The following is a 25,144-nucleotide window of genomic DNA, read 5'->3' as shown; positions in this document are numbered from 1 at the left end:
TTTGGAACCACTTGGCTCAGCCCAGCTTGGTTCAGCTAAGCTCTACTCAGCTCAGCTGAGGTCTGATCACAACCAGTTGGATCAGATTGGAACCAGTCAGCTCAGCTCAGCTTGGCTGGGCTGGGCTCAGTTTAACCTGGCTTTGCTCAGCCAGGTTTGGATCGGGTCAGATCGGGTTGGATTGCATGGGAAACAGTCGGCTCAGTGCCACCCCCAGTGCTGCTGTGGCCCCAGTGCCATCCCTGGTGCCACCCACTGTTGCCATGATCCTGGTGCCATCCTCAGCCCTGGTGCCCCTGGTGCCCGTGGCGAGGGGACAGTGCCAGCAGCTGGGCCATGCCTGCTTTGTGTCTGCACAACCGGCTGGAATAAAGGAATTAGAGCAGCCGCCTCCCGGCCCTGGCACAGGGCCCTGGCAGCTCCTGCCACCCTCCCACGGGTGGCACAGGCCGATGGCATCCCACTGGACACAGCACTGTGGGCATGGGTGGGTTTGGCCTGGCTGGGACCTGACTGGGACACCTGCCCAGTTTACCTGCCCAGGATCCCTGCCCAGGGGCCTTGCCGGGGTACATGCCCAGGATGCTTTCCCAGGATCCCTGCCCAGGAATTCTGCCTGTGGTATTTTGCCCAGGATCCCTGCCCAGGATACCTTTACAGGGTCCCTGCCTAGGATACTTTCCTGGAGTACCTGCCTGGGCAAGGGTGAGGGAGGAGGACAATGAGCTCCAGGTGGGCACTGTGGATGTGGTGGCACAGCTGCGAGACCCACAGGAACTGGAGGGGGAAGGTGCCGTGTCACTGAGGGGCCTCAAAACCCCCGTGGTGATGTCCCCGCTGGGGCAGGGCCAGGCTAGCATGGCCGGCGGGCACCACTCCAGGCGCTGGCATTGGCACTGCTCCACTAATTAGCGGGGCAGAGATAACGAGGGCGCAGCGTCCGCGGCACGCGTGGGGCACCCACGGGACACACAGCACCAGGCCGTGGCAGCGGGATCAGGACAGACAGGAGCAGAGGGGCTGGCGGGGGGCCGGCATGGTGGGCAGCATCTCGCGAGGCCCTCACGCGTCCCCTCACCGCGGAAAGGGGCAGGGCCAGGAGCAGGTGGCGTGGCTTACTCGGGAACAGCCAATAGGAAGCGGTGGACGGAGAGCTGCCCCCGCCCCTGCCCCGCCCCTGCGTTTTCAAACTCTCCGCCCCACCCACACATCTGCTGGCCAGTCAGAGCGCGGCGGGCGAGCAGATAAACCAATCAGAGTGGGGTGGGCGCGGCCTTGCGCTCCCGGGGTGCGGACGCTTTTCCGGGTCAGACGGAAACGGCGGCGCGACCCGGAAGTTCCGGCGCGGCGGCGGCGGCGCGGCCTCGTCCGGCCCCGGCTCCGGTTCTAACCCTAGTCCCGGCCTCGGCCCCCATCTCGGCCCCACTATGGCGGACGTGACCGCCCGGAGCCTGCAGTATGAGTACAAGGCGGTGAGTACGGGCCCAGTGCCGTGAATCTTTCCCCGGTACCGTCAACCCCCCTCAGCGCCACGGTGGGACCCTCTGACCCACCTCAGTCCCTCCTTCGGGACCCCCCAGGCCGCCCTCAGCCCCAGGTTGGGACCCATTTCGGAATCCCCAGGCCCCCCCCCCCTCCCATGGAGGGACCAATCCAGCCCCCTCAGCCCCTTGGTGGAATCTCCAGTGGGACCCCCCGACTTCCTCAGTCCCATTTCAGGATCCCCTGACCCTCCTCAGCCGCACATTTGGGACCCCCGGTGTCCCTGAGCCCCATTTCAGGACCCTCAGCCCTATAGAGGGGACCCGTTTCAGGCCCCCCCTGACCCTTCTCAGCCCTATTTTGGGACCTCCTGACCCCCCTCAGCCTCATTCTGGGACCCGTCCCAGTTCCCCTCAGACCCATTTCAGGATCCTGATCTCCCTGATCCCCATTCCAGGGTCTCCTTGCTTCCCCCCCAGCCCCATTTCACGGTTTCCCTGAGCCCCCCTGACCCCATTCTCCATCCTCCAGAACTCCAACCTGGTGCTCCAAGCCGACCGGTCCCTGATCGATCGCACGCGCCGGGACGAGCCTACAGGGGAGGTGCTGTCACTGGTGGGGAAGCTTGAGGGGACCCGCATGGGAGACAAGGCCCAGAGGACCAAACCCCAGATGCAGGAGGAGAGAAGAGCCAAGTGAGTGGGAGCTGGGCCTGGAATGGGAATTCCTGTCCCCAAACAGGATTTTGAGGGGTCACAGAAAGGTTTGGGGTGGGAGGGACCTTAAAGACCATTGGTCTGACACCAGAGCAGGGTCCAGCCTGGCCTTGGGCACTGCCAGAGATCCAGGGGCAGCCACAGCCCCTCTGGGAATTGCATCCCAGCCCCTCCCCACCCTCACAGGGAGGAATTTCTTCTCCATATCCCACTCAAATCTCCCCTTTTCCAGCGGGAAGCCATTCCCCCTTGTTCTGTCCCTCCATCCCTTGTCCAAAGTCCCTCTTCTAGAGCCTCTTTGGGCACTGGAAGGGGCTCCAAGTTCTTCCTGGACCCTTCTCTTCTCCAGTGTTGGGAATATTTGGAGGTGGAAAACCTTGTCATGGTGTGAGCACAGGGCTGGAGACCAAACCCCACCGATGTGCATGTCAGAAACACATCGTTTCCTCCACTTGGAGTCACTTGCTCTGTGTTAGGAACTGAAAATTGAAGGGGAGAAATTAAAATCAATCAGTTTTACCCCTTTATTTTTGAAATTAAGGAGCTTTGTGGTACTTTGTGGCTCTAACTCCATGTCCCACTCTTGCTCCTGTCCGCAGGAGGAGGAAGAGGGACGAGGACAGGCACGACATCAACAAGATGAAGGGCTACACTCTGCTGTCTGAGGGCATCGATGAGATGGTTGGGATCATCTACAAACCCAAGACCAAGGAGACCCGTGAGACCTACGAGGTCCTGCTAAGCTTCATCCAGGCAGCCCTGGGGGACCAGGTGAGGCTGGGATCACAGCCTGGGTTAGAGAGATCCAGCCCTTGGATTGGTTAATTTATCCCTGTCATGCTATGGGTTCATGGAGATATGGAATGGTTTGGGTTGGAGGGAGAAGATCATCCCATTCCACCCCCTGCCATGGGCAGGGACACCTTCCATAGACCAAGTCCCGTCCAACCTGGCCTGGAACACTTCCAGGGACCCAGAGACATCCAATATTTCTTCCCAATATGCAATCTAAACTAACACATGGAGTGGTTTGCCTTGGCAGGGACCTTAAAGACCATCCAGTTCCATGGGCAGGGACACCTTCTGCTAGACCAGGTTGCTCCAAGGCCTGTCCAACCTGGCCTTGGGCACTTCCAGGGATCCAGGGGCATCCACAGCTTCTCTGGGCATCAAGAAAAGTTGTCCTTCCCTTTTTTTTCCTCTGTTGGTGCTGCTTTAGGGCTTGGGGATGTTCTGATGGTGATTTCGTTGTGCTGAAGTGGTTCTTTGGTACTTGGGGGGCCCAGAAAGATTGAAGACTTTTTCCATATTGAATTCCCTGCTTGTCACCCCTTTCCCAGCCCCGGGACATCCTTTGTGGGGCAGCTGATGAGGTCCTGGCTGTGCTGAAGAACGAGAAGCTGCGGGACAAGGAGCGTCGGAAGGAGATCGACCTCCTGCTGGGCCAGACGGACGACACGCGGTACCACGTCCTGGTGAACCTGGGCAAGAAAATCACCGACTATGGGGGGGACAAGGAGATCCAGAACATGGGTACGGGGCTTCTCTGGCAGTGGGGCCGGGCAGAGGGGTGGCTGGAGCTGTTGGCACGCAGGGAAACGCTTTGGGGTGGTTTCCAGGCCCCCAAACCGCGTTATTTTGGTGCTTCCAAGGTGTGGATGTGGGTGGGATATGGGTCTGGAAGTTTTGCATGTGTGGCCCAGATTTCCTGCTGAATTCCCTCCCCTCTTCCCTGCAGACGACAACATCGATGAGACCTACGGGGTGAACGTACAGTTTGAGTCTGATGAGGAGGTAGGAGATGAGGCTGGAGGTGGCTCCACAGGGACCCCATTTGTCCCATTTCCCTCTGTCCCATTCAGAAAGGGGACATTGGCTCAGGCTGGGACGTCTCTTACGGGCAGAACCTGGATTATTTTAGATGCCACTTCCCAGCCTGGGGAGGATTTGTGGCTTATCCTACTAATCCAAGGCTTACCATGACTCAGCGTGATGGGAGACAGATGGTGACATTTAGATCTCGTGGGGAAGCTTGACAGATGGAAAAGAGGGATTCGGATGCACTGGGTGGAGGTGTTGCACAGAAACACTTTCCAGGATTGGTTTTGGAAAGGGCTGAGAGAAAAGAGGGATAAATAGGGGATTGTTGGAGGAGTCACTGGCAGATCCTGTTTAGAGTAGAAATACCACGTGGAGCTTCACCTGAGCTGCAGCGCCACGTTCCCGCTAAAAGCACAAGTCAGGCTGTTCCCCTTGGGAATGAGCTGCCAGATGAGTCATTCTTGCCAACGAAAAGCTGCTCTTTGATGTTTGGAAGAGCCGCTTACCAGATTCCTGCTTTCTACAGGAAGGGGATGAGGACATTTACGGGGAAGTCCGTGACGAGGCGTCGGACGATGACATGGAAGGGGATGAGGCTGTCGTGCGTTGCACCCTCTCAGCCAACGTGAGTCACATGGAACGTGGGCTTGGGATTATCTGGAGCAGGATTGGTGATCCTGTTGGGTTTTGGGGATGGAAAGGAGCCTTGGAGTTCTCTGAGTGCAGCCAAAATGGGTGTTCAAGAATGAACATCCCTCTGACACCCCAAACTCTGGCTCCACCACGCCAAGGCCACAGGGAAATAATGCTTTTTGGGGCTTTTCCCAAGCTCGTGGCATCGGGGGAGCTGATGAGCTCTAAGAAGAAGGATCTGCACCCCAGAGACATCGATGCCTTCTGGCTCCAGCGGCAGCTCAGCCGCTTCTACGATGACGCCATCGTGTCCCAGAAAAAGGCAGATGAGGTGCTGGAGATCCTGAAGGTCAGTGGACACCTGATCTATGGGATCACAGTGGCCTTGAAGTGTCTATCTGCCTGGAAGGCAGGAATTTGCCCCAAAAATTTAGGTTTCTTCACATTAGATTGAGTTGTGGACAAGACTGGACTAGGCTGGGTTTAGTCTTAGTTCACAGGGATCTCTCGAGGGGGAGGTGGTTGGGTCAGTGTTGGTGTTTGCTGAGAGATCAGCATCCATGGCGTCCGTTTCCCTCCTAATTCTGTTGCTGATATGTTTTGGGTATCATGGCCTGGTGGGAAAAAAGGGAATTAGAGGGAGGGTGAGATTGTTATTCCAGGCTCAGTTGCTCAAACCCGGCCTTGTTTGCTGCTGCTGTTGAGCTGCTCTTGCCTTCAGTTTCATGGAAGACAGGGATCCAGGGTCTGTGGGCACAGAGATTACTGGTCATTCCGTGTCTCTTCTCCCAGACTGCCAGTGATGACCGGGAATGTGAGAACCAGCTGGTTCTGCTCCTGGGCTTCAACACCTTCGACTTCATCAAAGTCCTGCGGCAGCACCGGATGATGAGTGAGTGACCTTCGTCTTCACCTCCACCACCTTCACTTCCTTCACCTCCTTCATCTCCACCTTCACACCTCCACCATCACCCTCTGCCATCACCTTCCTCTTCCCTTCCGCCCTCACCTCTACCTCCCCTTGCCTTCCACCTTCTCCGCTACCTTCACTTCCACCTTCACTCTCACTGTCAGCTCCTTCTTCACACCTCCACGTTCATCTTCTCCTCCACCTCCTGCTCTTCTGACATGATTCCACCACAATCCAAGGCTTTTGAACTGTTGCCTTGGGAAGGTTGGAGCCGTGTTTGTCCCTTGTTTGGCTCACCCTCACTCCTGTTCCCCCCAGTCCTGTACTGCACTTTGCTGGCCAGTGCCCAGAGTGAAGCTGAGAAGGAAAGGATCATGGGCAAGATGGAGGCGGATCCCGAGCTCTCCAAGTTCCTGTACCAGCTGCACGAGACAGAGAAGGAGGATCTGATCCGGGTGAGCTGGGGGGAAGCTGGGGCAGGATGGGGGATTGGCTGCAGACTGTCTGGGTTGTTTTGGGTGGGAGAGAGGAGCTGCTGACCCAGCTGGAACCCCCAGTCCGTGGGAAATGCTGCTCAGAAAGGACAATCTTTTCACCACTTCTTATTTTTGAGGTACACAGGGCTCTACTTTCCCAGGAAAAGGGTCATGTCAGCAACTTCCACATTTATGAACTGTCTTCAAGTGTCCTGTTTCACCTCTGACCTCCCCCATGTGAGGCTCAACCCCTCTGGTTGTCACCTCTGCTTCTCTGGGGCTGGAATGGGACGCTGAACCTGATTATTGCTGAGCAGGATGATCCCTGCTTGGCCTTTGCTCTTCCAGAACTGATTTGGGGGTTGTTTTATGGGTTTAATACTACATTCCTGGTTTGTGGCTGGAAACCCCCCTGGTTATCTTGTGTATTTGGTGTCTCTGGGATTGGGAAGTGCTGCTGGCTGCGTTTTCCCTCCCTGCTTCCCTTCTTCTGCTCTCCCAGATGTCACATTTATGTCCTGACCTTGAGGGCACTGGTTTTTCCTGCCACAAATGGTTTTTCCTGGTTCTGTGGATGCCTATACTCAAAGGAAATGGGGGCACAGGACCTGCAGGGTGTGACAGGAGCTCCTGGCAGCCCATGGAGGAGACTCAGGCTGTTCCCAGGGCTGACTCCTGGTCTCTCCCCACAGGAGGAGCGGTCCCGCCGGGAGCGCGTGCGGCAGTCCCGCATGGACACGGACCTGGAGACCATGGATCTGGACCAAGGAGGAGAGGTAAAACTCTTGGATCTGTTCCCAGTCTTCCTGAAATATGCTCAGTCAGAGCAAAAAGGGTATTTGCAGTAACACGAGCATGAAGATACCATGAACAAGCCCTGATGTGCTCCAGAGGTGCTTTCCAGCTGGATGCAGTAGCTTTTCCTTTCATCCCAGGGTGAAAACACCAGGAGAATGTTGTTCCCTAACCTGTACCCCTTTCCCATCTGTCTCCAGGCACTGGCTCCACGACAGGTGCTGGATTTGGAGGATCTGGTGTTTGCCCAGGGCAGTCACTTCATGGCCAACAAGCGATGCCAGCTCCCGGATGGATCCTTCCGCCGGCAGCGCAAGGGCTACGAGGAGGTTCATGTGCCTGCCCTGAAACCGAAGCCTTTTGGGGCCGAAGAGGTTGGTGACCTGTGTGTTCTCACTTACTTAGTACTGAGGGACACCTTGGAACCCTTCCAGTGCCTAAAGGGGCTCCCAGAGAGCTGGAGAGGGGCTCTGGACAAGGGATGGAGGGACAGAACAAGGAGGAATGGCTTCCTACTGGAAAAAGGGAGATTTGGGTGGGATACTGGAAAGGAATTCCTCCCTGTGAGGGAGTGAGGGCCTGGGATGGAATTCCCAGAGAGGCTGTGTCTGCCCCATCCCTGAAAGCGTCCAAGGCCAGGTTGGAGCAACCTGGGATAGTGGAAGGTGTTCCTGCCCATGGCAGGGGTTGGAACAGGATGACCTTTAAGTTCCCTCCCGACCCAAACCATTGTGTGAGTCCCTGAGCTGTTGCTGATGCCGTGACAGACACTTCCTGTGACTCAGCAGCTTTGATGTGGCTGTTCCTCTCTCTCACATTCCCTGCAGACCCTTCTTTTCCACGTGTCTGAAGACGCTTCCTGATTTCTGGTTTCCCACTTGTGGGCTGTTCATCCTGTGCAGTGGTTTCCGTTTTGGGGCTACTCTGCCCCGTCCAGCTGCTCTGCTGAGCCCTCAGCTCTGCTTTTTCTCTCTCCTTCCCGTGTGGGCTGGAGCTGTGTGATTAATTGGGATAAATCCCCGCTTTTGATCCATGCTGGAAGCACCGATGTGGTCTGATCTGTCCCACCACAGGAGCACAGCAGGGGTTTGATCTTCTGATGTGTAGTCAGATATAACTTAGCCTGGTTGAAATGCATGTGCCTGCTAATGAGCCCTGTTTGATCCTTCCTTAACCTACTCCATGATCCCAGGGCACAGGGATTTTCCTCCCATCTGGAAATAAGACATCCCTGCTGCTGCTCACCAGGCTGTCCTCAAGATCCCACATCTGCTCTGCAGCCTCTGAGATTGAAACAAAGGCTGAACTCGATGTTTTCCCATTTTTCTCCCCACTTTTCAGCAATTGGTTTCTGTGGAAAAGTTGCCCAAATACGCCCAGGCTGGATTTGAGGGGTTTAAGACCCTGAACCGTATCCAGAGCAAACTGTACCGTGCAGCGCTGGAGTCGGATGAGAACCTGCTGCTCTGTGCTCCCACGGTGAGATCCCGGGATTCAGGGCCTGTGTGAGGGGAACCCACAAAGATGATGACTTTAGGAGACCCTTTCCCCTGAAGAAGCCAGGGATCTGATGGGATTTAGTGGTCTTGCCTTCCAGGGCGCTGGGAAGACGAACGTGGCGCTCATGTGCATGTTGAGGGAGATCGGGAAGCACATCAACATGGACGGGACCATCAACGTGGATGATTTCAAGATCATCTACATTGCTCCCATGAGGTCCTTGGTGCAGGAGATGGTGGGAAGCTTTGGGAAGGTGAGGACAGGTTTGGTCCTGCCCATGCTGGAACATAGGTGAGGGTGGATGGGTGCCCTGTGCTGGGAGGCACTTTGAATTTGGGGAGCAGTTTTGGGCTCCTCATGACAAAACGCTGAGGGGCTGAAGCGTGTGCAGGGAAGGGGACGGAGCTGGGGAAGGGTCTGGAGCACCAGGAGCAGCTGAGGGAGCTGTGGGGGCTCAGCCTGGAGAAGAGGAGGCTCAGGGGGGACCTTCTCACTCTCTGCAATTCCCTGACAGGAAGGGGGAGCTGGGGGAAGTCAGACTCTACTCCCAGGGAACGAGGGACAGGACAAGGGAAAACGGCCTTAAGCTATGCCAGGGGAGGTTTAGATTGGATATAGTGAAAATTCCTTCATGGAAGAGACTGTCCATGTTTGCCCTGTGGTTTCCTCCCAGCGCTTGGCCACATACGGGATCAACGTGGCTGAGCTGACCGGGGACCACCAGCTGTGCAAGGAGGAGATCAACGCGACCCAGATCATCGTGTGCACCCCCGAGAAGTGGGACATCATCACCCGCAAGGGAGGGGAGAGGACCTACACCCAGCTGGTGCGACTGGTCATACTGGTGAGCGGCACTAGGGCCTCCAGAGCCCCGGCAGGGAGGAGGGGGGGGTGGGGAGCACTGTGTCCTCCATCTCTGTGGTTCCTGAATGTGTGTGAAGGTGTCTTTTGGTTCTGGAGACACTCAGGCTTTTGAGCCCTGCGCCGAGCTGCTCCAGTCCACAAAAGCCAAGGAATCGCCCCAAAAATGGATCAGGTTTTCCAGACAGGTTGTGGATTGCCCATCCCTGGAGGCGTCCCAAGTTTCCAAGGCTAGGAATCAACAAGTTGCTCCACTTGTAGGTTTTTGGGATGAAAGGTTTGAAAGTATAATTCCCTGCTTAAAGAGGGCTTCTAAGAAAGATGGGGAAGGGGTTTTGGAAAGGGCCTGGAGGATCAGAACAAGGGGGAATGACTTCCCCCTGCCAGAGGGCAGGGTTAGATGGGACATTCCTTCCCTGGGAGGGTGGGGAGGGGCTGGGATGGAATTCCCAGAGCAGCTGTGGCTGCCCCATCCCTGGAAGTGTCCAAGGCCGGATTGGATGGGGCTTGGAGCAACCTGGGATAGTGGAAGGTGTCCTTGCCCATGGCAGGGGGTGGGACTGGATGGCTTTAAGGTCCTTCCAACCCAACCCATTCCACGATTCAATGAAAGAGGCAGTTTGGAGAGGGATAACTCTGTTCCCATTCCCTCTGTGCAGGATGAGATCCACCTCCTGCATGACGACCGTGGCCCCGTCCTGGAGTCCCTGGTAGCCAGAGCCATCCGGAACATCGAGATGACCCAGGAGGATGTGAGGCTGGTTGGCCTCAGTGCCACCCTGCCCAACTACGAGGACGTGGCCACGTTCCTGAGGGTGGACCCAGCCAAAGGCTTGTTCTACTTTGATAACAGGTACCTTGGAAAGCTTTTCCAGCTGGACTTACACCTCCCTCCTTCAACAGCATAGAGTGTCCATTTGTCAGATGGTACCAGGGCCTTACCAGACCTTCAACACATGTTTAGTTACTATTTGATGGGTCATTAAAAGCATTTTTGGGTCTAGAGCAGTTAAATACATCCCCCAAATCGTGTTCCTGCATGGTCATCCCCGCAGGAAGGTACTGGGAGAAGGCAGAGAAGCTCTGCCACCCCTGTGGGCAGCAGGAGCTGCTGGAAGGAAGCCTAAACTAGGATGATGGTAGTTCCCAGAACACCCTCTTTGCTCCTTGACTAGCAAATGGATTCCAGGAATCAGGAGGGATTGTGGCTGGTCCTTATGTCTCTGCTAGAGCCATCAGAGCTCTGAGTACATCAAGGCACAAAGGAGTTGAGCTGGCCAAAAAACAGGATACCTTTGGATACCTTTTGACCTTTGTGGGAGGCTTTTTTCTCTCATTTTCTCTTTGATGGGTTGGGTTTTTTTCCCCCACAGCTTCCGCCCAGTGCCCCTGGAGCAGACCTATGTTGGCATCACAGAGAAGAAAGCCATCAAACGCTTCCAGATCATGAATGAGATTGTTTATGAGAAGATTATGGAGCATGCTGGGAAGAACCAGGTTGGAGACTTCATTCCTGACACACTTAATCCCCTTTGAGCTCCTGTTGCTCTGGAGAAGCTGCAGTAGAGGGGAGGTCCCTGAGGGGAGAAGGAACACAGTTTTCTCTGTGCCAGCTCTGATTAATGTAGGGATAGTCCTTTTAGGATGAGGGAATTTTGGTGTGCTGCCCTATTAAATCAGGAGCCCTATGTGCATCCACATCTGGATTAATTCCAGGTCTCTCCTTACCCTGAGCACCAGGAGCAGGTTGGGTTGGGCATCTTTTTTGGGAGCTGCCACAGTGATTCCTTGCTCAGTGATGTCTCATCTGCTTGTTTGACAGGTCCTGGTGTTTGTGCACTCCAGGAAGGAGACTGGGAAGACAGCCAGGGCCATCAGGGACATGTGCCTGGAGAAGGACACCCTGGGCCTCTTCCTGCGGGAGGGCTCAGCCTCCACCGAAGTCCTGAGGACGGAAGCTGAGCAGTGCAAGGTGAGATTGGATAGACTGGATTGGATACTGGGGAAATTCCTTCATGGAACAGGCCATTCAGCCCTGGCACAGGGGTGGAGCCCCCATCCCTGGGGGGATTTAACATCCCTGGGGATGTGGCACTTGAGGACATGGGTTAGGGGTGGCCTTGGTAGTACTGGGGGAATGGTTGGACTCGATGATCTTTGAAGGCTTTTCCATAATTCCATGATAAACATCCTACCAGTTTGGTGCAGATTCACAGCCTTTCCTCTGGGATTCTCCACCTTGTTTTCTCCCTGGGTAGAAGCCCCAGAGCTGATTGTGTTTGTGCCACAGAACCTGGAGCTGAAGGATCTCCTGCCCTACGGCTTTGCTATCCACCACGCCGGGATGACCCGTGTGGACCGGACACTGGTGGAGGATCTGTTTGCTGACAAGCACATCCAGGTGAGCCAGGAGCACTTCCAGGAGTCACAGCTTTAGCCAGGGCAGGCTCTTCACAAAAAACACAGTCTGTGTTTTCCAATGGCCTTTTTGGGGCAAAATCCTGAGGCTCAAGGGTAGCCAACCCCATCCCACTCTGCTGCTGGAGGCAGCCTTGACTTTCCTGAAGAATAGGATCCAAACAGGGACTTGCATTTGGTCAGGAGAAGAGAGGGCAGGGATTTATCCCCTTGACCTGGCTGATTTTCCTGAAGAGTAGGAATAAAATAGGTAAAAACATGTGGGCAGGAGGGGAGAGGGCAGGAATTTCAGGTGATTTCAGCCAGAGCTCTGTCCCAGAGCTGGTTCCTCCTCAAATACCACTTTGGCAAAACCTCATCCAAAATTCCCTGGCCATGGGATAAATGGAAGGATTTTTTTTGGTTTCTCAGAAAATTTGGGTAAAGATCCCTCTGTTCACCTGTCCTTCCATGCTCAGCTGTGAAGACTGTCCCATTTCCCAGTCTTTATCCCTTTTGTGCTTGTCTGGAGTTGGGCCCAGCATTTAGATCCATGTTTTCCTTGGGAAGAGGTTTGTGCCTGGCTTTGATCCCTGTTTTTCCCTGCAGGTGCTGGTCTCCACAGCCACCCTGGCCTGGGGGGTGAACCTTCCTGCCCACACTGTCATCATCAAGGGGACTCAGGTGTACAGCCCGGAGAAGGGGCGCTGGACCGAGCTGGGAGCCCTGGACATCCTCCAGGTGAACTTCTGGGAACAAAGAAACCACCAGGACCCCGGGGCAGGATTTTCCCTTCCTCAGATCCCACATTTAAAATCTCTGTTTGTGTCTTCTCCGTGCGGTCGCTCCCTATTCTTTCCTGTCAGACAGTTCCTGTGTTCTGGACAAATAATTCCTCCATAATTCCTTGCCCAGACACATCTGAGCTATTTCCATGTCTCCTGCCAACTGGAAGTAGCAGCAGGCTGAGCAACCTGGCAGAAAAGCCCCAGGACATGGCAGCAAGGAGAAATTCCTTGTTTGATGGTTGAATTTGATGATCTTGGAGGTGCTTTCCAACCAAAACAATGGAATTCCAAAGCTTTGATGTTTTGCTGACCTCATTTTCCCATTTTCAGATGCTGGGACGTGCTGGGAGACCCCAGTACGACACCAAAGGAGAGGGAATTCTTATCACATCCCATGGCGAGCTCCAGTATTACCTGTCCCTGCTCAACCAACAGCTCCCCATCGAGAGCCAGATGGTGTCAAAGCTCCCAGACATGCTGAACGCAGAGACCGTCCTTGGGAATGTCCAGAATGCCAAGGTGAGTGGGAATCTCTGCTTTCCTCAGGGATTTGTGCCCTTGGTTGGCACTCAGTGGGAACTGGGAGGAGATAAGAGATTTGGAGCCATGGGAATTACTGGGTGGGGAATCAGATGCAGACTGGATGCTTCTGTCACTGAGAGTGAAGTTTTCCATGTGGAAAAGGACACTCAGGGAAAAATCTGCATGTGGAAGATGGGTGGTTTTTTTGATTTTAATTCCTTAATATTTTTCTGGTGCAGGAGAGGAGCTGTGGGTGGTCCTGCTGGGCTTCCATGCTCTGGTTTAGTGTGATCAGTGGGATTGAGCTGGGATCAGGCTCTGTGTCAGATCTGGAGCACCTGGCTCTGAGCTGGAACATCACCTGTGATTTCCAAGGGCTGTGTTCATGGGATGGTGTTGGTGTTCCCTCAGGATGCAGTGAACTGGCTGGGCTATACCTACCTGTACATCCGGATGCTGCGCTCCCCAACCCTCTATGGAATCTCCCACGACGACCTGAAGGCAGATCCGCTCCTGGACCAGCGGCGCCTGGATCTGGTGCACACCGCAGCCCTGATGCTGGACAAGAACAACCTGGTGAAGTACGACAAGAAAACTGGGAATTTCCAGGTGAGGCAGCCCCTGGGGCAGGTACTGGGAGCCAACAGAGCATCCCCTGGGTGGGAGAAGGGATACAGTTAAACATGGATCTCAAGGAATGTCGCTGGGCATGTCTGTGGTTCCAGGGAGGTGGCACAGGATAACACTTGGCCCCGGGATAACACCTGGGATAACACCTGGCCCTCAAACCTGCTTTGTGTTTGCTGCTGCCTCCTGGGCAGATTCCCATTCCTGTTGCATTTCCATTGCTTCAGAGAGAGTGAGACAAGAAAGGGGAATTAGGCACCAGGAAAAACAGCTTTCCTGGGAAATCAGGAATCAAGAAAAGCAGCTTTCCTGGGATGTTTGCAGCCTAGGAGTTTTTCCTGTAGCCATTTTCCCTGCTGCAGCCCTGTTCTCATCCAGCCTGTGCCAGGAGCAGTTGGAATCTGAGCCGTGTCCCTCCCTTGTCCCCCCAGGTGACGGAGCTGGGCCGCATTGCCAGCCACTACTACATCACCAACGAGACCGTGCAGACCTACAACCAGCTCCTGAAACCCACCCTGAGCGAGATTGAGCTCTTCCGGGTCTTCTCCCTGTCCTCGGAATTCCGGAACATCACCGTGAGGGAGGTACGGAGCCAAACAACAGCAACAACAAAACTACAGGAGAGCCAGAAGCAAAAGAAGATGAGGGTCCCAGAGTGGTCAGGGAGAAAGATGGAAGGATATGGGATCAATCCTGCTTTTTTTGCCCAAAGAACTAGGATGCAATGTGTATTTGCAATAGCTGATCCATATTTTCCTAGTGTTTTCCACAGTGTTTTCTATCCAGGTCTTTTCTGATCGAGTTCTCTCATCCTCTGTCATCCCAGTCTCTGTTCATAGGATGTGCGTTCCTGACTTCAGGAAGTGCATCCTCAGTTTCAGGATGTCCATCCCTAATTTCACAACCATTTTTAATGCCAAAATCTGACTGGAAAAGCTCAGGGAAGGAACATGTTTGTTTTTTCTCGGAGGCCTTTCTTGGAAGCATCACCCTGTGAGGGAGCAGGTTAAAGAAATAAGGAAAGACATGATTGTGAGGAAAAGATTCCTATGAATAAGAGGAGCAATGAGAGACCCAGAATATAGAATATATAGAATATAAAATATTTTTAATACTTGGAAGTATTATTGATCTTCCACTTCTTTCCAAGTGATTCCAAGCTGGAAATTGGAATCTTCAGAAGTTCCTAGGAGAGAAAAAGACTGATGAGCAAAACAGACATGAGCCTGTTTCACAGGAAACAGGATAAAAAACTTAGGAATTATTTCTCTAGAATTCATTACTAATCTTGTCAGACTTTTATTTAGTAAGGGGCATCTGGAATTGGTGAGTTTAATTTCTTCAAGAGTTGCAATTCTCCTGTTCCCCCCCTTCCCGAGTCATGGCTTGAGCTCTCCTCTAGGGAATGTTTGCTTGGAAGGACCTCAAAAGACCTCCAGACCCTTTTCCACTGGAACAACCCCCTCCCAGCTTTGTGAAGGCAGGAAAAGTGTCCAGACGAGGCAAAGAAAAGGGGAAAATATGAAAACTCTGCCTGTTCTGGGTGGCAGAGCCCCAGGACACAGATCCTGGTGCTGCAGGAACAAAGCAGAGCTTTCCCTGAGGGACCATTTCATCCCTCCTGCCTTGTTTTCCTGCAGGAGGAGAAGCTGGAGCTGCAGAAGCTGCTGGAGCGAGTTCCCATCCCGGTGAAGGAGAGCATTGAGGAACCCAGTGCCAAGGTGAGCCCTGGAGGGGCTTCTCCTCCTGTCTAGAGGGGAGCAGGATCCTTGGGAGAGAGCTGGGATAGCAAATTCCCCCCTGGGCAAGGAATTCTGCTCCCTTCCCTCTGTGGGACATCCTGGATGTGTCATGGAATGCTCCATGTCCCTGGTTGGGGACAGCCAGTCCCATTGGTCACTGCTGTCCTGCCGTGTCCATCCCAATCCACTGGGATTGGGCAACAAGAGGGGAGCTGAGAGAGGGAATCAGGTACCAGGAAAAGCAGCTTTCCCAGGATGTATCTTGAGAGCCTCTCCTTGTCCTTCCCAGATCAACGTGCTCCTGCAGGCCTTTATCTCCCAGCTGAAACTGGAGGGGTTCGCCCTCATGGCTGACATGGTGTACGTGACCCAGGTGAGGAGCGAGCATGTTCCCTTAGGATCTATCTAATCCCACAACTGTTTCCACCTCAGACATTGAGTTTATGTTCAAAAATGCCTCTGGAAATCAGAGCTGGGAGCGGTGGGAAGGTGTAATTCCTGTCAGGATGGGAATGAGATCTTCATGGGAGTCTCTGGTTTGGAATCACAATAATTAAGTGGCTGCCCCTGGATCCCTGGAAGTGTTCAAGGCCGGGTTGAACAGGACTTGGAGCAACCTGGGATGGTGGAAGGTGTCCCTGCCCATGGCAGGGGGTGAGACTGGATGGGCTTTAAGGTCCCTTCCAGCCCAAACAATTCCATGAGTTTTAGCTGGTCAGGAACTGGGGTGGGAAGGAGGGAAGGGTGGGATATGCTGACCCAGAGCTGCTCCATGCCCACAGTCGGCCGGGAGGCTCATGAGAGCCATCTTTGAGATCGTCCTCAACCGGGGCTGGGCCCAGCTCACAGACAAGACCCTCAACCTCTGCAAGATGATCGACAAGCGCATGTGAGTGAGGAGGTCTGGGGAGGTCCTGCTTCCAGGCTTCCCAGGGTTCCCGTGTCTGATCCGTGTGTCCCTGCAGGTGGCAATCCATGTGTCCTCTGCGCCAGTTCAAGAAGCTGCCTGAGGAGGTGGTGAAAAAAATAGAGAAGAAGAATTTCCCCTTTGAGCGACTCTACGACTTGAACCACAACGAAATCGGTACTGAGGCACGGGAAGGGGCTGCCTGTTCCCACCCCTCCTTTGGGAAGGGGTGTGGGACACTGGCACAGCTTGTCCAGAGGGGTTGTGGCTGTCCCTGAATCCCTGGAAGTGTTCCAAGGCTAGGTTGGAGCAACTTGATCTAGTGGAAGGTGTCTCTGCCCCTGACAGAGGGTTGAAGTGGATGGGTTTTAACCCAAACCATTCCATGATTCCATGTTTTGATGCAGAGACTGGGGGGCTTGTTCCTGGTGAGGGTCTTGGTACAGCTGGAGGAGGAATCCTCGGTTTGGGAGCTGTGGTCACACTGTCCCCTTTTTCTTGCAGGAGAACTGATCAGGATGCCCAAAATGGGCAAAACAATCCACAAATATGTTCATCTGTTCCCCAAACTGGAGCTGTCCGTGCATTTACAGCCCATCACCCGCTCCACCCTCAAAGTGGAGCTCACCATCGCTCCCGACTTCCAGTGGGATGAGAAGGTGAGTTCTGCCTCCAAACATCATCAGGATGGCAGGGAAAAGGGGGAATTTTGGGGCTGAGTTGTGAAAATCATGATGGAAAATACTCTGGTTTAAAAAAAGGGCATTTTTGGGGACTTGTTTGTGAAAATCATCAGGGTAAATACCCTGTTTGCTGGAAAAAGGGCATTTTTGGGTCTGGGTTGCTGTGGGACAGCTGCTGGTTGTCTGGAACTGGGGGCTCTGGGCTGTGCCCTGAAGGTGAGATCTGTCCCTGCACAGGTCCACGGCTCATCTGAGGCCTTCTGGATCCTGGTGGAGGATGTGGACAGTGAGGTGATTCTGCACCACGAGTACTTCCTGCTGAAATCCAAGTATGCCCAGGACGAGCACCTGGTGACCTTCTTTGTGCCTGTGTTTGAACCACTGCCCCCCCAGTACTTCATCCGGGTGGTCTCCGATCGCTGGCTCTGTGAGTCCCCTCACCCCAGAGCACCCCAGTGCTTCCCCCAAGGGGCTCAGGGGTTGAATAATCCTCCCTCTGAGTGCTTTTCTGGAGGAAAAACCTCCTGGAATCCAAGTGACAACAGAACTGGAGGATCCCCTTGACAGCAGGAGCCCAGGGGTGGAGCTGTTGGGAGTGGGTTTGGAGGGGAAAATGTTTGTGCGGGTAGGGAGGAAGCCGTGGAAGGGGGTTTGGAGCTGGAAATATGTTTTTGTGTGTAGAGATGGAGCCATGGGAGTGGTTTTGAAGGTGAAAATGTGTTTTTGTGTGTGTGACAGCCTGTGAGACCCAGCTGCCCGTTTCCTTCCGGCACCTGATCCTCCCAGAGAAGTATCCCCCCCCCACGGAGCTGCTGGACCTGCAGCCCCTGCCCGTGTCGGCCCTGCGGAACAGCGCCTTCGAGAGCCTCTACCAGGACAAGTTCCCCTTCTTCAACCCCATCCAGACCCAGGGTGTGTGTTTCACTTCCTTCAAGCTGCCCCCCCAGCCCCATCCAGCCTTGTTTTTGTGGGATTTATCCGTGTGAAGTCAGGAATTTCATACCAAATGGTGTATCACTCAACCTCCTGGAGCCTGCAAGGTTTGATGTCTCAAAATCTTCCTTCAGAGGATCTTTGGCACACTCCTGAAGCAGCAGGTTTGCTCCTGGATGCTGTGCCCAAACTTTTCCAGCTCTGCTGCTTGCGGGGATGAAGCTGGGAGCTTCCGTCTTGGAGTTTCCCTGCCTGGAGTGGGGAATTCCCACTTGGGAGCTCCTGTCACAGATTAGAACCTGTTTTGCTCAGTGAATCCTAGGCTAAAACTCCCTAAACAGCCTTTTCTGGAGCTCCTCTTGTGTAGGCTGGATCCAGACCATGTTTTCCCGTCCCATTCCCAGAAATCCATGGGGATTTTCACTGAACTGGTTGTCCCTGTGTCCCCAGTGTTCAACACGGTTTACAACAGCGACGACAACGTGTTTGTGGGAGCCCCCACGGGGAGTGGGAAAACCATCTGTGCCGAGTTTGCCATCCTGAGGATGTTGCTCCAGAATTCCGAGGGACGCTGTGTGTACATCACTCCCATGGAGGCCCTGGCAGAGCAGGTGGGTCCAACGTCCTGGGAATACCTGGGGCCTTATCTCAGCTTTGATTTCCATCCTCATCCCCCGTTTCATTTTTCTCATCCCTTCTTTGCTGTCACAACCCTTGGGATAACTCCAGAGTTATCTGATTCTTGTGTCCTCCCTGAGGGAGCAGAGGCACTATCCCACTGCCAGCCTGCATCAGGAATTTGGTAGGAATTTGAGGGTAACAGCAGCATCTTTTTCATTCGTTGGCAGGTTTTCATGGACTGGTACGAGAAGTTCCAGGAGCGCCTCAACAAGAAGGTGGTTCTGCTGACGGGGGAAACCAGCACCGACCTGAAGCTGCTGGGGAAAGGGAACATCATCATCAGCACCCCGGAGAAGTGGGACATCCTGTCCCGCCGCTGGAAGCAGAGGAAGAATGTCCAGAACGTGAACCTGTTCATCGTGGATGAAGTGCACCTGATTGGGGGGGAAAATGGGGTGAGCTGGGGAGGGGAGAAAGTGCTTCTCCTTGGGGGATGTCCCTCGTGGTGGGTGGACTGGTGCTGTGTCCAGTCTGGATCAGCTTTTCCTGCTGGGAATGGGGTGGATTGATGCTGTATCCAGCCTCAGCTCAACTTCCCCAGCCGGGAATTCTCCCGTGGGCTGGCATAGGAGAGCTGTATCCCTTGGGAAGCTCAGGAGGGGCATTCCCTGGAATCTCCCACCTGTCCCCCAGCAGGGAGCTCTCCGTGTCCCCATTCTCACTCCAAGGTGTGTCCCCACAGCCCGTGCTGGAGGTGATCTGCTCTCGGATGCGCTACATCTCCTCTCAGATCGAGCGGCCGATCCGCATCGTGGCCCTCAGCTCGTCCCTGTCCAACGCCAAGGACGTGGCCCACTGGCTGGGCTGCAGTGCCACCTCCACCTTCAACTTCCACCCTAACGTGCGCCCCGTGCCCCTGGAGCTGCACATCCAGGTAGGGCTGGGAATGGCACCTGTGCGCCTCCTGCCGCGGAGGGGGATGGTACCTTGGGATTGTTGTTAATTCTTGTTGTTGGTAATAATCCCTTGGGATTGTTGTTAGTTCCTGTTATTGTTAATTCTTGTTTCATTGATTCTTGTTAGTAATCCTTGGGGATAGATTAGAGTGAAAGGACACTGAATGATTGGGGTTTATAAATTAATTAATTAATAAAAATATAAGTTATTATTTTATTATATTGCATTGTTATATATTATTGCAATTATTATTGCCCTCTTTGCTCTAACACACAACCCTTGTTCCCAAAACTAAGATGTCTCCTAGTCCACATTAACTAATCACTGATACAGGTAATTAAGGCAGCTGGCACAAGACTATTAATATATTTTATAATGTGGTTATAGTGTGATTATGTGATTATAATGTGACTATAATGTGATTATAATACAATATCTATATTTTTAAAGAAAATATAACTGGTTTGGTGACTCTCCCTGGGCAGGGCTTCAACATCAGCCACACGCAGACGCGGCTGCTGTCCATGGCCAAGCCTGTGTACCACGCTGTCATGAAGCACTCGCCCAAAAAACCCGTCATTGTCTTCGTGCCCTCCCGCAAACAGACCCGGCTCACGGCCATCAACATCCTCACCACCTGTGCCTCGGATGTGCAGCGCCAGAGGTGGGGACATGGGGCACCTGGGGGGGGGCATGGGGCATGTGGGGGGGGACATGGGGCACCTGGGGGGGGCATGGGGCACCTGGGGGGACATCACGGGGGGACTCGCACCCCAGCGAGGGGCTGGAGCGTGTCCAGGGAAGAGGATGGAGCTGGGGAAGCGGCTGAGGGAGCTGGGGGGGCTCTGCCTGGAGAAAAGGAGGCTCGGGGGGAACTTTCTCACTCTCTGCAACTCCCTGACAAGAGTGGGGAACTGGGGGGGTCGGGCTCTGCTCCCAGGGAACAAGGGACAGGACAAGGGGAAACGGCCTCAAGCTGTGCCAGGGGAAAGTCAGGTTGGATATTGGGAAATTCCTTCATGGAAAGGGCTGTCCAGCCCTGGCACAGGGGTGAAGTCCCTATCCCTGATGGCACTTGTGAACATGGTCAGTGGTGGCCTGGGCAGCACTGGGGGAACAGTTGGACTCGATGATCTTACTGGATTTTTCCAACCCAAACCATTCCATGGTTCCCGGGCAGGTTCCTGCACTGCGCAGAGAAGGACCTGGTGCCATACCTGGACAAGCTGAACGACAACACCCTGAAGGAGACACTGGTGAATGGGGTTGGGTACCTGCACGAGGGGCTCACAGCCATGGAACGACGTGTGGTGGAGCAGCTCTTCAGCTCTGGTAAGGGGTGGGGTGGAGACAGGGCCTGGAACCCTTTTCCTTGGAGCTCAACAGTGCCCAAAGTCTTGAGACTGGAGATGACACCTTGTCCAAGCTTTGTGGCACTTCTAACAGAGACCTGAGAGCCCCTTCCAGAGACTAAAGGGGCTCCAGGAGCTGGAGAGGTACTTTGGACAATGGCCTGGAGGGACAGGACAAGGAGGAATGGCTTCCAACTGACAGAGGGCAGGGTTAGATGGGATATTAGGAAGGAATTCTTCCCTGTGAAGATGTGGAGGGGCTGGAATGGAATTCCCAGAGCAGCTGTGGCTGCCCCTGGATCCCTGGAAGTGTTCAAGGTCGGGTTGCACGGGGCTTGGAGCAACCTGGGATAATGGAAGATGTCCCTGCCCATGGCAGGGGGTGGAACAGGAAGATCTTTAAGGTCCCTTCCAACCCTAACCATTCCATCATTCCATGATCCTCTACCTCTCACATCCAAAAAATCTGCCATCTTAAACATCAACCCCCACCTTTCCTGCGCCTCCCTGTATTCCCAGACCCCTCTGGGGAGCACGGAACCCCACAGATCTCTCTCCCCCCCAATTCCAGTGCCCTGCAAAAATGCTGAGCACCCTTCCTGTGCCCCTTCCAGGCGCAGTCCAGGTGATGGTGGCCTCCCGCAGCCTGTGCTGGGGCATGAACATCGCGGCCCACCTGGTGATCATCATGGACACCCAGTACTACAACGGCAAGATCCATGCGTGAGTGGAGCCCCCCAATCCCACAGGGCCTCATTCCTGCCCAAGGGGATCCCTGGGAGCTCTCCTTGGAGCTCTGCTCACCCTCTGTCCCTGCCCAGGTATGTGGATTACCCCATCTACGACGTGCTGCAGATGGTGGGCCACGCCAACCGCCCGCTGCAGGACGACGAGGGCCGTTGTGTCATCATGTGCCAGGGGTCCAAGAAGGTGGGTGAGGGCTGGAGCACGTTCCTGGCCTTCAAATATCTTCCTAGGCTGTGGAGGCAGATGTTTCTCTCCCAGCTGATGGATAGCCCTCACTCAGAGCCGTGGAGATGACCCAAACCCTCCCAAGAGCGCTGCGACCTGGGAGTCGCTCTGGGATTTTGGAGGTTTATTTACCCCTTCCCTCCTGCCCTGGCTGTAGGATTTCTTCAAGAAGTTCCTGTACGAGCCCCTGCCAGTGGAATCCCACCTGGATCACTGCATGCATGACCACTTCAACGCTGAGATTGTCACCAAGACCATCGAGAACAAGCAGGATGCAGTGGATTATCTCACGTGGACCTTCCTGTACCGCAGGATGACCCAGAACCCCAACTACTACAACCTGCAAGGTGGGCAGAGAGGGCTGAGGGTATCAGGGACCCTCTACCTGTGGACTCTGCAGCTTTTTTTGCCCTTCCTGGAAAGTCTCTGAGCTCTGCTGTACCCACAGGTGTGTCCCACAGGCACCTTTCAGATCACCTCTCCGAGCTGGTGGAGCAGACCCTGAGTGACCTGGAGCAGTCCAAGTGCATCAGCATCGAAGATGAGATGGATGTGGCTCCTCTGAACCTGGGCATGATTGCTGCCTACTACTACATCAACTACACCACCATAGGTGAGGGCTCCCCAGGGACAGGCACCACACCTGCCCTCCGTCCCTGATCCAGTGCCGCAGGTGACAGAGAAGGTGCTGTGGGTGTGTAAAGCTCCATCCTTTTGCCTCTTTTCTCTGAAAAAAATCAGTGTTTTCATGCTGTCTCCACTCCTCCCTTCCCTAGAGCTCTTCAGCATGTCCCTCAATGCCAAGACTAAGGTAAGAGGGCTCATTGAGATCATCTCCAACGCCGCTGAGTACGAGAACATCCCCATCCGGCACCACGAGGACAACCTGCTGCGCCAGGTGAGGCTCAGGGGGGGAAGTTCTGAACAACTGGACATGGTGCTCAGTGCTCTGGGCTGGGTGACAAGGTAGGGATTGGTCACAGGTTGGACTCAGTGACCTTGGAGGTCTCTTCCAACCTAATTAATTCTGCAATTCTGTGATCTCAGAGCTCTTTCCCATCCTAATTAATGCTGTGATTCCAAAAGGTGGTTTCTCTGCATCACCCCAGGGATGGAATTGTCCATGTTTTTGGGGTAAAGCACTGATGGGTTAATCATTTCTTCCCACAGCTGTCCCAAAAGGTCCCCCACAAGTTGACCAACCCCAAATTCAATGATCCCCACGTCAAGACCAACCTGCTGCTCCAGGCCCACCTGTCCCGGATGCAGCTGAGTGCGGAGCTGCAGTCGGACACCGAGGAAATCCTCAGCAAGGTGGGGCTGGGGGACCCACCAAAACCACTCTGTCACTGCCCTCCACAACTGGACAGGGGAGAAAAAATATAGGGAAAGGTCCATGAGTTGTGATAAGGACAGGGAGAGACCCCTTATTAATCACCTCCATGGGCAAAACAGACTCGAACTGGGGATAGGAATTGAATTTATTACCAACCAAATCAGAGCAGGATAATGAAAAGTTAAATAAGTCTTCAAAAAACACTTTCCCCTCCCTCCTTCCCAGGCTCTCCCTCCTACCTCCAGAGATGGGAATGGGGGTCACAGTCAGTTCATACCATGTTGCTCCTGCTGCTCTGCAGGGCTGCTTCTCTCACATGTTCTCACTCTGCTCCTCCCTGCACCCAGTTCCATCTGTGCCATAACTTTTTCCTTAAACATTTTATCCCAGAAGGTGTAACTGTTATTCCTGCTGGGCTCAGCTTTGGCCAGTGGTGGGTCCGTCCTGGGTCTGCTGTAATTGGCTCTGCTGGACATGGGGCAAACTTCTGGCAGTTTCTCACTGAATCCAACCCTGTAGCCCCTCCGCTACCAAACCCTGGGCACACCAACCCAACTCCCCATGTCACTGTCTCCACCCCTTAACCTCTTCCTGTCCCCCATGTCCAGGCGATCCGGCTGATCCAGGCCTGCGTGGACGTGCTGTCCAGCAATGGGTGGCTGAGCCCAGCTCTGGCGGCCATGGAGCTGGCCCAGATGGTCACCCAGGCCATGTGGTCCAAGGACTCCTACCTCAAGCAGCTGCCTCACTTCACCTCGGAGCACATCAAGCGCTGCACGGACAAGGTAAATCCTGGTGGGAGGAGCACCAGGGCCCTGCCCTCAGAGTGCCAGGAAGCTCCAGGCTGAAAAAATCCCTCCTTGCAGGGTGTGGAGAGCGTGTTTGACATCATGGAGATGGAGGACGAGGACAGGAACGCGCTGCTGCAGCTCTCGGATGCCCAGATCGCCGATGTCGCCCGGTTCTGCAACCGCTACCCCAACATCGAGCTGTCCTACGAGGTGGTGGACAAGGACAGCATCCGCAGGTGGGTGGCCTTGGGGTCCCTCCAGCTGGGTGGAATTTAAGGTCCTTCCAACCCCAACCATTCCACAATTCTGTGGTTCTGTTCCTGCAGTGGAGGGCCCGTGGTGGTGCTGGTGCAGCTGGAGCGTGAGGAGGAGGTCACAGGGCCTGTCATCGCACCCCTGTTCCCTCAGGTATGGTGACACTGGGGTGGCAGGTTGGGGAGGGGGGGAATTGTCCCCAGATCTCACCTGTTTGCTCCTCCCTCCTCCTCAGAAACGTGAGGAGGGCTGGTGGGTGGTGATCGGAGACTCCAAGTCCAACAGCCTCATCTCCATCAAGCGCCTGACGCTGCAGCAGAAGGCCAAGGTGAGTAGGGGGTGGCACCGGGAGTGGCACTGGGCACCTTCCCTGCTGTCCCTGCTGCCATCCCAACACCTCCCCCTCCCCACCCAGGTCAAGCTGGATTTTGTGGCTCCAGCCACGGGGACTCACAACTACACATTGTACTTCATGAGTGACGCCTACATGGGCTGTGACCAGGAGTACAAGTTCAGCGTAGACGTGAAGGAGGCGGAAAGCGACAGCGACTCCGACTGATCCCAGGCCAGAGAATCCCCCCCAGAGCTCAGCCCCCCACCTCCAACCTCCACAGCACTCATGTCCCCTCCCTTTGTGCTGTTTCCATGTGTTTTCCACGTTTTCCTTTGGTTTTTTAAAGTGTGGATGCTTTGTACAGTGTTTTCTAGGCAGGAGCTGCATGACAGCAACTGCAATAAATCTCGGGACCTGACTCTGTGCTGATGGGGTGAGGAGGGGGGGAAAAAGTGTGACTCCTGACTCACTGAGCTCTGCCTTCACCCTGAGGCTCAACAAGCTCATTAGCAGCACTAATTAGGACATTTCTGGGAAAACTATGATGATCCCAACACCTCAGTGCTTCCCCTGGGGTGGTCCTGTCCCCTCGTGCCACCTCATCCATGTCCAGGGAGCACCCACACCCTCTTGTGTCACTCTGAGGGTTCCAGGAGTGTGAAAGGAAGATCCCAGGTGTGTGATCATGGAATCCTGAAGGTTGGAAGAGACTTTAGGATGAAGTCCAACCATC

The 25,144-nt window shown here is 54.5% G+C and overlaps 1 protein-coding gene and 1 long non-coding RNA gene across 2 annotated transcripts; one reads left to right on the top strand and one right to left on the bottom strand.

Moving 5' to 3' along the window:
• The first annotated feature begins 1,328 nt into the window (after positions 1-1,328).
• On the top strand, positions 1,329-24,829 carry SNRNP200 (small nuclear ribonucleoprotein U5 subunit 200). Its single transcript, XM_032712544.1, has 45 exons — positions 1,329-1,472; positions 2,014-2,177; positions 2,798-2,969; positions 3,539-3,731; positions 3,937-3,992; positions 4,546-4,644; positions 4,849-5,001; positions 5,445-5,544; positions 5,881-6,017; positions 6,731-6,814; positions 7,034-7,207; positions 8,175-8,312; positions 8,431-8,586; positions 9,007-9,177; positions 9,854-10,047; positions 10,568-10,691; positions 11,017-11,166; positions 11,485-11,595; positions 12,201-12,332; positions 12,710-12,898; positions 13,313-13,510; positions 13,960-14,112; positions 15,169-15,249; positions 15,560-15,643; positions 16,053-16,159; positions 16,236-16,354; positions 16,682-16,836; positions 17,098-17,287; positions 17,599-17,772; positions 18,244-18,404; positions 18,642-18,869; positions 19,157-19,348; positions 19,857-20,035; positions 20,552-20,703; positions 21,338-21,446; positions 21,545-21,653; positions 21,853-22,042; positions 22,144-22,308; positions 22,472-22,593; positions 22,866-23,009; positions 23,640-23,816; positions 23,898-24,058; positions 24,149-24,230; positions 24,313-24,405; positions 24,493-24,829. Exons 1-45 carry the CDS (start codon positions 1,428-1,430, stop codon positions 24,634-24,636), a joined length of 6,411 nt encoding a protein of 2,136 aa, XP_032568435.1. The 5' UTR covers positions 1,329-1,427; the 3' UTR covers positions 24,637-24,829.
• LOC116799414 lies at positions 23,159-24,619 on the bottom strand. The gene is made up of 2 exons (XR_004361045.1): positions 24,288-24,619; positions 23,159-24,176 (listed from the first exon to the last, which is right to left on the bottom strand). It is a non-coding gene; the product is annotated as an uncharacterized LOC116799414 (long non-coding RNA).
• Positions 24,830-25,144: the final 315 nt, after the last annotated feature.

The sequence above is a fragment of the Chiroxiphia lanceolata genome, chromosome 28, assembly GCF_009829145.1.
Source record: "Chiroxiphia lanceolata isolate bChiLan1 chromosome 28, bChiLan1.pri, whole genome shotgun sequence".
NCBI classification, from domain to species: domain Eukaryota; kingdom Metazoa; phylum Chordata; class Aves; order Passeriformes; family Pipridae; genus Chiroxiphia; species Chiroxiphia lanceolata.
Note: the sequence above shows the minus strand (reverse complement) of the source record. Positions and strands in the feature narration are given on the sequence as shown.